The sequence below is a fragment of the Salminus brasiliensis genome, chromosome 14 (genome assembly GCF_030463535.1).
Source record: "Salminus brasiliensis chromosome 14, fSalBra1.hap2, whole genome shotgun sequence".
Taxonomy (NCBI): Eukaryota; Metazoa; Chordata; class Actinopteri; order Characiformes; family Bryconidae; genus Salminus; species Salminus brasiliensis.
This window is the reverse complement of record NC_132891.1, coordinates 36,379,592-36,390,056: the sequence shown is the minus strand read 5'-3', so window position 1 is coordinate 36,390,056 and position 10,465 is coordinate 36,379,592. Positions and strand designations below refer to the sequence as shown.

Sequence of the window (10,465 nt, the reverse complement as noted above, 5' to 3'; positions counted from 1 at the left end):
AGGGCCCAACAGTGGCAGCTTGCCGAGCCCGGGAATCGAACCCACAACCCTGTTATCGACAGCCCGGAGCTCTAACCGCTGAGCCACCACTGCCCCTGTCTAAAGGGGTCCAGATAAAACAGAAGGTCTTGTGGAGTCCATGCCTGGACAGTGTCAGAGCTGTGGCAGATCAACACAATATCACAGATCAACACAATATCATGCAGTTACATGCATTTTTTGACAGCCCTAAAGCCTAAGAACTGAGGACTGTCATGATGGAACATCAGTGAAATATCTGACTTGTTAGCCTACAAAATGTTTGAGAAAGAACTTTTCAAATTGAAGTAGGCCTCAACCAATCAGACCCTGCTCCACAGGACCAACCGTCCATCACAGCTGCTATAAACCAGGTTAACAGGTAAATATACACTGAATTAGACACACCTGACATATATTAACAGACATGGCACAACATGGTGATTGACCAACAGTCAGTACTGTAAATGAAGTCAGACGATTGAGTGGATCCACTCTAGACCCCAAGTCCAGAATTAGACCCAGTGAATGTAATCTGACTAATACTCTGTCAACAGCATATTACTGGCACAAGCCAGGGCTGTTATGGACCACCTTACTAAATACTACACAAATAAGATAAAATTTCTGCTCTCTGATTGGTCACCTGACACAGTCAGCAGAGGTCAAACGCCCACAGCCACCACTGTAGCTGAGTTTGCAAGGGCAAAGGTCACAAGGCCACTGGAAATCAAACACAAGGCAAGACAGACAGTGCATGTTCTGCCTAATCCAGAATTCAGAGGTTTGTCTGTAAAACAGCTCAGTATTTAAATAGTGGCCTTTTTTAGTTTAGTTTTGATGATGATTGTTGTGATGATTGTTGTGATGATTGTTACACACACACACACACACACACACACACACACACAGCTCTCCCAGCTGACTGATATGTGACGCTTTGCTGGGAAATCTGTCAGCCTATTCCAGTAAACACAATGTGGTCTGTATTGACAGAAGTTAATGATTTGTGGGACCCAGTTTCGGAGCCTGTTGCACTGTCCGGTGGTGCTGAGTCCAGTTGAATAACACAAAGGGAGAGAAGTGGTCCACAAGACAGAGAAGCAGAGAGAGAGAGAGAGAGAATAGGAAACATGAGGATCACCCTTGGCCTGCTCCTCATTCTTCTACTCCAGCTTAGTGGATGTGCTGTAAGTTCTGCTGTTGTTATTTTTTTACTTTATTAAATTAATTTATTAATGAATTGAATGGGTTTGGCTGGTGTCGGTGGCTAACGCTGCAGTCATGAGTGTGTATGTAGTTGTTATTGAAATAAGCCAATGTAAAGTGGGGTTTTTGGTCTGCACGCACTGTTGATCGCAGCTATTGATTATCGTGAAGGCATCAGAGCAGGACTTCTTAGACGTGTAGAAGCTGATTTTGCATTAATAGTAATCATTCAAGCCCATGTTTCCCCTCTGAGCCCCATTCATGAGGTTTGTGTCACAATAATTTTTTCCAAAGAATGAATCTGTTAATGTTCCTTTACGACTGATATTTGTAAATGAGCTCTGTTTCAAATGGCTGCTCTGTATAGTGCATCATACTGAGTGGGCGGGGCTAAACTGCTGTAGGCTGAATAGACGGGCATATGCGATTGATCTGTGCAGTGCAGTGTGTTCTGGTATTATATAATGATGTATTTATCTTAATGTGATCTATTATTATATTGTGTGTTTTGTGTTATTTAATTATTTATTCGTTATTATTTTAATTTACTCTGTAAGCATGTACTGTTTCTGTAATTATATGAATTTAATATTTATAAATTATTTCTAATTATATCATGCTTTTTTATTCTATGTATATTTACATTGTATGTGTTACATAATGTCCTGTTATTATATGAATTTCTTTATTTTAATTTATTCTGTGATGTGCGTTTATCCAGGAGAGTTCGAAGAAGAAGAATAGACCTAAGGAAATATCACCCAGCCAACCTGGAAAAAATTCACCCCCCCCAAAAACAAGTGCTACAAAGCCCACCACATCAAGCCCTGCTCCAGGCCCTGCTCCAGGCCCTGCTCCTCAACAGCACAAAAATCCTCCCCCTAAATGGCTCTCGCAGGAGTGTTTGAGGGAAAACTACACACACCTGTCCTGCTCGAAAGTGTTCTGCCCGCCATGGAGACGCTGCATCTCTGGGCAATGTGTGTGTAAACTGCCTTATCAGTGCCCACGCATAGGTGAAACTGTGTGTGGACTGGACAGAAAATCCTACCTCAACTACTGCCAGGCGCAAGCAGCCGCCTGCAGAGCCAACAAACCTGTGTTCTCCCACTACGGCTTGAACTGCAATGGTGAGAGACAGACAGATAGACACAGACACACAGACAGACAGACACACAGAGAGAGAAAGACACAGATTAATAATTACTGTGCATGTGTGTGTGTGTGTGTGTGTGTGTTTGCATGTGTGTATTCCAGAATGTTTTGAGGTGTCTCTAATGCAGTCTGGTGGTCATGAGGTGGTTCAGGTAAAAACTACAAAAGGGAGAGCTCTGGTGTGTGGAACTAAAACATGGAACATCGCTGCAGCAAACGTTGTCTGTCGTCATCAGAAGAACGATGCCAGGTAATCACACCTGTAGGGTCAGGTAATCACACCTGTAGGGTCAGGTAATCACACCTGTACGCTCTAGTAATAACATTAGTACAGCCAGGTAATTGCACCTGTAAAAAGAAAGGAATCACCCATGTACAGCTCTTCCATTAATAAACCCGGTTAATAGAAATACACACATGAACACTGTAAAGAAATCGTAACCCTTGCTGTTTCTCTTTTGTCTTTCGGGTTAGAGGTGCAGTTGCTACTGAGAAGGTGAAAAGTAAGGATCTCGATGAAGATGTGAAGCTGCCTCAGTGCATAAGTGTGAGATGCACAGGATCTGAGCTCACCCTGGCTGAGTGTACCATCTATGAGCCCCAGGCTGTGGAGGACAGCACTGAGGTTGCTGCAGTAAGCTGCTACACCAAACGTAAGGGTGCTCTTCCTCCATCAGAATGACCGTGAAATAAAAACAGCTCGTTTGGAATCCATCATGGTTGTGATGTCACAAACTTCCATTTAGCTTACAGCAGTTTACCTCCACCCAATCTGCATATGGCAGTTTAGCCCCACCCATTTAGCCTCCAACACTTTAGCCCCACCATTTTGACTTACAGCAGTTTAGCACCTCCCCTTCAGGATATAGCAGTTTAGCCCCGCCCACTCAGCCTACAGCAGTTTAGCTTCTCAATTCAGCCTGTAGCTGTTTAGCCCTGTGTTACAGCTACATTCTTCTCTTCACTGTAGGGCAGGAGGTGTGTTCAGAGTTCACCTGTGTGAATCAGAAGTGTGTCCTGTGGAAATACACTTGTGATGGAGTAGATCACTGTGGGGATAACAGTGATGAGATGTGCTGTAACAGTGAGTACTTAATAAGCTTGAAACCTAAAGATTTCATACATGAGGAGTCTGCTTATTATGTTTTCTGCTTATTACACTCTTATCTATCACTTATCCAGACTTGTGTGTGTGTGTTTATTCAGGTTGCCAAATGGGGTTCTACTGTAAGCCTGGAGTGTGTATTCCGTCCCACGCCGTGCAGGACGGCATCAGAGACTGTCTCGGAGGAGAGGATGAAATCCCTGGAGCAAGGCCTAATAAAGCCAGTAATATTTACTCATTCCCTCTGACTTTCATACACTAATGGTCAAAAGTATGTGGACACCCCATCAGGTGTTTCAACAGGTGTTAAAAAAGCAAGCACTCAGTCAGCAGACTGACAGCAGAGCAGGCCGTCCTGAAGAGCTCATTCATTTTCATTCTCTGTCTGTGTTATTCTCTTTTTCAGCTACTGAGTCAGATGCTGAATCATATGTGAAACCCGAAAAAGGTTAGTAGTAGGAACACACACACATACACACACATACACACACACACACACACACATTCACACACATGTAAACTTTTTTCAATTACCAATAGCTACTGTCTGCAGAAGACTTCCACATGAACAGAACTGCAGAGGGTACACTGCAAGATGCAAAGCACTAGCTACAAAAGCAGGATGGCCCGTTTGATAGAAGGTACTGAGAGTTCTGAAGAAAGGTCTTGTGAATAGATTAGACCAAGACTAACTAGAATCAGAGCGATGGCAAGAACACAGTGGGGAAGCAAATCGGAGCTGTCCAAGATCCAAAGCATACCACATCATCTGTTAAACATGGTGGTGGGAGTGTTATGGCTGGGGCCTGAATGGCTGCCACAGGTATTGGCTCACTCGTCGTAATTGATTATGTAACTGCTGATTGCAGTAGCTCAATGACTCCTGAGATGCAACCTGAAGAACACCAACATCTTCAAACAGTCCAAGCTGATATGAGTGACTCAGTACAGGGGCATATAGAAGTGGGGCTGTTGACCCTGAGCGCTGATAGGTATAACCAGCAGGAGGCGTGATATGAAGTACACACTCTTTCTTTAACCAGACTCTGAATAAAACCTAGCTCTCTCCATGTTTCCCGCAGACTCTCCTGATGAAGTGAAGCCAGATGAAGGTAACAGAAGCTTTATGTGTGATGTTCACTGAAACTGAACCACTGAACCCGCTTTTTTTGGGATTGTTTCCCTGACCCAGATTAAGCCATTAGCCTAGAACAAAGAAACATTTCTCAGTCCTGCTCCCATTGTTTCTCTCTATCCTGCCGGTGTGAAGTCAGGTAAAGTTAACAGCAGAGATATTAATAACCGTATCTGTGAAATTGTTAATTTACTGTATGCCTTACTGTAATTGAGCTGGCTGTCAAACACACATGTGTAGTCATAAAAATCGAACTGTGCTAATAATATTAGTGTCATGCATGCACTGTCATTGACGTTCACTGCTGGGTTAAACAGTCACTTCCACGGTAATGTCATCAGGAGACTGCAGGTTCCATCCCTGGTGATGCCACAGCCATCCGTCAGTGGCTGGGTGTAACATGCATTTTTAAAACCCAGCTCTCTGTGTCTTTCTCAGACTCTCCTGCTGAAGTGATGAGATTCTAGCCAACTGTTAGCTGACGTACCAGAATTAGCTGTTAGCATTCTCCTCCAAGCGTGTTGAGCTCCAGTGGTGTTGTGTTAGCTGCAGTTTGTGGTGGAGCTTCTCTTGTCTTGGAGGAACACCATGCTAGCTTTTACTTGAATTGTGGAGAAAATGGAGTTAAGGCATCAGATAGAAATGAATAAAAATGCCCCTCTGTGTTTCTCACAGATTCTCCTGCTGAAGTGAAGCCTGATGAAGGTAACAGCAGATTTAAGTGTGATGATCACTGAAACTGGTTTTCCTGACCTGGCCTAAGCTTAGACTGAAATGCTTTTTTAAAACTAACTCTCACCGTCTTTCTCTCAGACTCTCCTGCTGTGGTGAAGCCGGATCAAGGTAACAGCAGATTTAAGTGTGATGACCACTGAAACTGGTTTTCCTGACCTGGCCTAAGCTTAGACTGAAATGCTTTTTTAAAACTAACTCTCACCATCTTTCTCTCAGACTCTCCTGCTGTGGTGAAGCCGGATCAAGGTAACAGAAGCTCCATGTGATGTTCACTGATGCCACCCATGTGTCCATGTGGTCCAACTGGGAACCAGAAAGTTTTGTGCTAAGGTTCCATGTTGGCCCCACACAATTTTATGATGAATGGACCAATAGAAATGCTCCAAAATTAATCTGTTTACATTGAATTCCATTGAAAGTGAAGAAGGTTTTTCCTTTTTCTGTAAAGCTGCTGTTGTTTGGAGATACAAGCATTTTTGTTTGTTCAGAACACTAACTTTTTGTCTTTGTGGTCTCAGATTCACATGTAGAACCTGAAAGAGGTATCAATAACACACACACACACACACACACACACACACACTGTGCATTTTTGTGTTTCTTTAGTGGGTCTTTGTGTAAATAATAATATATTATTGTGTTGCCCATTTCAGGCCCACCTGTTATTAAGCCCACTCTCACAGGTAATAGCAGCTCTACCTGCCTCTACATACACCTTCTATGCAGTATGCTGTTTAGGATAGAACTGTATGATATATAAAGATGCTTGAAATCAATGTATCAGCCCACCTTCAGTCAGTCAGTCAAGACATGCTTGGTGCCTGACGTGTGCTTTCTTAGTGTACAACAGGAGATGCTAGGCTAATGTTGCTAATGTACACTGTTTTATCACTGATCTCATCTCAGTAATGAGGGTGCTGTGTATAGACAGTGCTGTAATTTCTACATTCTACAAATGTTCTTGTGTTAATGTGTGAAAATGCACACTTTAATCAGGTGTGAATTGTTATCTACAGACTCATGTGCAGAAGTACAGCCTGAAACAGGAGGTAAGTGATGGCATTACACACACACACACACACGCAGTATTTCTAATGCCTCTACAGGATACTGGCATGTTCTTTTTTTGACATTTGTTTATTTGCTGTATATTACTGTAATTAACCTGACTTATTTTTCCACTCATTTTAGCTCCTGATGAAGCTGGAAAAGGTATTTCTACATACACACACATGCTTTCCTTTTGCATCTAATTTGATAATTAATACTAGGCACTAATTCAAATCAAGTTTGTACTCTTTTTATGTTTTTAAGTCAGACCGTAAATGCTGATTACCAGCAAGAGGCGTGACATGAAGCTATAGATGGTATTGGAGTTTTAGTTACAACCAGCTCTGACTGTGTTCGATATCTGATGATGCCACAGCCATCCGTCAGTGGCCAGAAGTCCCAGAGAGCATCACTGTCCCACTAAAAGGACTGTCCTCCCTCTCCCCCAGCACTCAGTATGGGCAATGCTAGACAGTGAAAGTGTGTGTTAGCTCCTCTAAGCGTGTTGAGCTTCAGTGGTGTTCAGTTGGCTGCAGTTTAAAAAGATGTGTTTCTGAGGAAGACTGCTCTAGCCTTCACCCTCTCAGCACTGGCAGCATCGTGTGATGGGGGGACTGGAGAGTAGATAATGACTAAACTGAGGAGAAAACTGTTAAATCTGCAGTTAGAAAAAAAGACAAACTGTCTCTCTGTGTTTCTCGCAGACTCTCCTGCTGAAGTAAAGCCTGATGAAGGTAACAGCAGCTTTACGTGTGATGTTCACTAAACTGAAGCACTTTAGCATGTTTTGGGCTGGTTTCCCTGACCCAGATTAGGCCATAAGCCTCGACTAACCCAGCTCTCTGTGTTTTTCTCAGGCTCTTCTGCTGGAGTGAAGCCGGTTAAAGGTAACAGCAGAGTAGTTTTAATAACCATATCTGACATTATTTAACAGTAAATTGTTTATTTGTGTTATTTATTACTGTCCCTACATTCAAAAATCTGGATCCCTATATAGAGCACTGCTGAGGGTAGTACATGATTTGGGACCCTTTTGCTTTTTAGAGCTTTTTTTCGTTGCTGTCATAAACACACCCCTACCCGAATCTTCCAAAGGCCTTCAAAACCCAATGTTTTTCTTTAATAAATCCACTACTCACATTTTTAACGAGCCTGCAGAGGGCGCTGAGGAGACTTCACCCCAGTCCTCAGAAAGTTTAGCGTGAACTTTCAAACCAAATATGGGTATTCCTCATCTGCTAGGGTCCAGTATTGTGCACTACTTGTTGCAGTGCATTTTAGGATTGCTGTTATGCACTGTATTTTATTATAATTTTTTAAAGACTCTACTACATAATGGCAAACCCTAAATAGTGAACCGGCCCGGTTTTGGTCCCAGCTGTACCTACACGCGTGAACCTACACGTGTACCTACATGTGTACACATAGTAGAGAATCTTAACTAATACAGTTTTCTTTAGGGACTATTTTACGCCGCACTACACCCTGCAGCATGTATCCCTCCACCATTTATAAGGTGGAAGACCTTTCTGTGAGGGAGCTTTTAGAACTTTAGGCATGTGGTTCAGACGTCAGAACGGGAGGATTTGAAAACCCTACTCTTACACTCTGACTGCTTGTGTCTGATATGCTAATTTGTGCTGTGGTTGTTGTTTTCAGAGCCTGTTTGGTCGAACCCAAAGACTGGTAACCCCTCTTTAACTTTTTGATTCAGACATGAACTGTGTGATTCAGCAGTAACACAGTTACACTACCATGCTGTGTGTGTGTGTGTGTGTGTGTGTGTGTGTGTATGTGTGTCAGATATCCAGAAGGTTCGGAAAATCATAGACGAACAGCTGGAGTGTGGTATTCCAAACATGGATTATGTTTATAGGACAGAGGAGGATAAACAACGCAGCCGCAAGAAACGAGTGGTGGGAGGAGCAGAGTCTTTACCGGTCAGGACACACACACACACACACACACACACACACAATTAAACAATTAAATTTAAATGAATTTCAGGTCCCTGCACAATAAGCATTTTTAAGACATATTTAATATAAAAAAATTTACATTTAAATATCTACTAAATATAAATATATAACTATAAACTAAGTAAAAGTTGTTTTAAATGTTTAGTTCATTTTTGGGGAAAAACAAAGTTTTTGGAATAAATAAATCATTAACTGTTTTAATAAATAAAAATACAATAATAAATAGCTTTTAAACAGTGTGTAAATCAGGCTGCTCCTAGTTGCATTTTCTGACCTCTGGTGACCTCTGGATTTTGTGTACAGACTCAAATCCAGTGGCAGGTGGCAGTACAGGAGGAGGGCAGTATCCACTGCGGGGGCGTGTACTTGGGGGGCTGTTGGGTTCTGACCGCTGCCCACTGCGTCAGGTAACCAGTCAAGTCGAGTGCAAGATTCCTCATTACATCATTACCTCAGCGGAGTATCCCAGTAAACTTTACAGGCTTCTTGATTATAAAGCCAGAGTTCTAGTCTCAAGCTCAAGCCCAGTTTACTAACGAAACTCCATCCTCTGTTGGGCATTCATTGTGTGTGTGTGTGTGTGTGTGTGTGTAGGCCGAAACCTCAGAACTTCCATATTAAGTTCTCTCTGTGGAAGAAGTACTCTAAGCAGACCACGTCTGACATCGTTCCGGTGAAAAACATCATCATCCACAAGGAGTACAACTCACAAACCTACCAAAACGACATTGCGCTGGTGCAGCTGGAGGAGTTAGCCAACGAGAAAGTGTGTTTAAACCCCAACCCTGCGGTGAGGTCAGTGTGTGTGCCGTGGTCCACTCTGCAGTTCCAGCCTGGGGACACCTGTACCATCTCCGGTTGGGGCAGAAACAAAGGTACGGCAGCTATCGTAAGACTGGTACATGCTTTAAGCTTAAAGGCACACTCCAGTGTTTATCAGCCTTCGGTTACTATAGACACTCATTTCAATGCATTTGCCTGAATCTAAAGTCTAAAATGGACCTTTTTGACCTTATTAGTTCATGTCCATTTATCATATTGAGAGAACCTCCTACCAAAACTGTTCTCATTATGTAAGTATCCAACCTTTTGCTGGAGCAAAACATTTGAAGTGGTTCTGGTTACTTTGGCTTTCCCTAAAGGTTTTCTGGTATCTATAGTGATCCGACAGAGCCTATAAAAAGCCCACTATCCCGTTTAACAAATTAGCACGAGTTCTTCCCTCTGGGAAACTAGTTCCAATGTTGATAGGACCAACTCTACAGCTTCATTCAGAGCCTGACATCTTGGGCTGAAGAATTCATCTGTAGGTAGAGGTTAGAATTGATAAACATCATTTCTTTAATGTATTCAATACTAATATATTTCATATATTGCAAATGTTAGTAGTTTGGATCCCACAAGATACATTAAAAGGCCCCAGAAATTAAAGAAGCGCTCTGGACAACTGTTTTGCTATTGGTGCTGTAGTGACAGCTGTGGTATCAGGGTTAGATAAGAGGAAGCTGATGTTTAGGAACGCTCTCTGTGTGTTTCTGAAGAGGGACGCAGTGCAGAGGCTCTGAAATGGGCCAATGTGACGATTATTGGAGAATGCAAGAAGTACTACAAGGACAGGCTCCATGAGGGAATGGAGTGTGCAGGTATGTGGTATATTTGTTGTGTGTGCCTGTATGTGTGTGTGTGTGTGTGTGTGTGTGTGTGTGTGTATGTGAATAGATGTGCAAGTAAAGAGCGGTAAACCATCCCCTTAACTATGAAAGTGGTTTGATGAACTCTAACCTGTGTTTACCTTCTCAGGTGACCTGGACGGTAGGGTGGACTCTTGTCAAGGTGACTCTGGGGGTCCGTTGGTGTGTAAAGATGCCAGCGGGTTGTCGTACGTGTGGGGCATTGTGAGCTGGGGGGAGAAATGTGGGGAGGCTGATTACCCTGGCGTTTACACTAAAGTGGCCCATTATTTTGAATGGATCCGGTTCCACACCGGCTGGCCTGCGGTCACCAAGTACAACCACTGAGGAAGAGCGAGAGGCTCCAGAGGCCACAGTAACCTGGCTTTAACCCTGACAGAGCAGTGTG

General features: G+C 43.0%; 2 protein-coding genes and 1 long non-coding RNA gene across 3 annotated transcripts; all 3 read left to right on the top strand.

The window, feature by feature from the left end:
* Nucleotides 1–1,151: 1,151 nt before the first annotated feature.
* Nucleotides 1,152–3,858, top strand: LOC140576610 (complement factor I-like). Its single transcript, XM_072696076.1, has 6 exons — nucleotides 1,152–1,208; nucleotides 1,949–2,357; nucleotides 2,485–2,632; nucleotides 2,857–3,035; nucleotides 3,353–3,466; nucleotides 3,589–3,858. The coding sequence occupies exons 1-6, from the start codon at nucleotides 1,152–1,154 to the stop codon at nucleotides 3,747–3,749; spliced, it is 1,068 nt and encodes a 355-aa protein (XP_072552177.1). The 3' UTR covers nucleotides 3,750–3,858.
* Nucleotides 3,859–3,893: 35 nt separating this feature from the next.
* Nucleotides 3,894–5,327, top strand: LOC140576722 (uncharacterized). Its single transcript, XR_011981751.1, has 3 exons — nucleotides 3,894–3,935; nucleotides 4,570–4,599; nucleotides 5,298–5,327. It is a non-coding gene; the product is annotated as an uncharacterized lncRNA (long non-coding RNA).
* Nucleotides 5,328–5,348: 21 nt separating this feature from the next.
* Nucleotides 5,349–10,465, top strand: cfi (complement factor I). The gene is made up of 15 exons (XM_072696075.1): nucleotides 5,349–5,364; nucleotides 5,436–5,465; nucleotides 5,574–5,603; nucleotides 5,876–5,899; nucleotides 6,011–6,040; nucleotides 6,374–6,406; nucleotides 6,549–6,569; nucleotides 7,112–7,141; nucleotides 7,265–7,294; nucleotides 8,067–8,093; nucleotides 8,211–8,347; nucleotides 8,690–8,793; nucleotides 8,981–9,261; nucleotides 9,928–10,029; nucleotides 10,187–10,465. Exons 1-15 carry the CDS (start codon nucleotides 5,349–5,351, stop codon nucleotides 10,402–10,404), a joined length of 1,113 nt encoding a protein of 370 aa, XP_072552176.1. The 3' UTR covers nucleotides 10,405–10,465.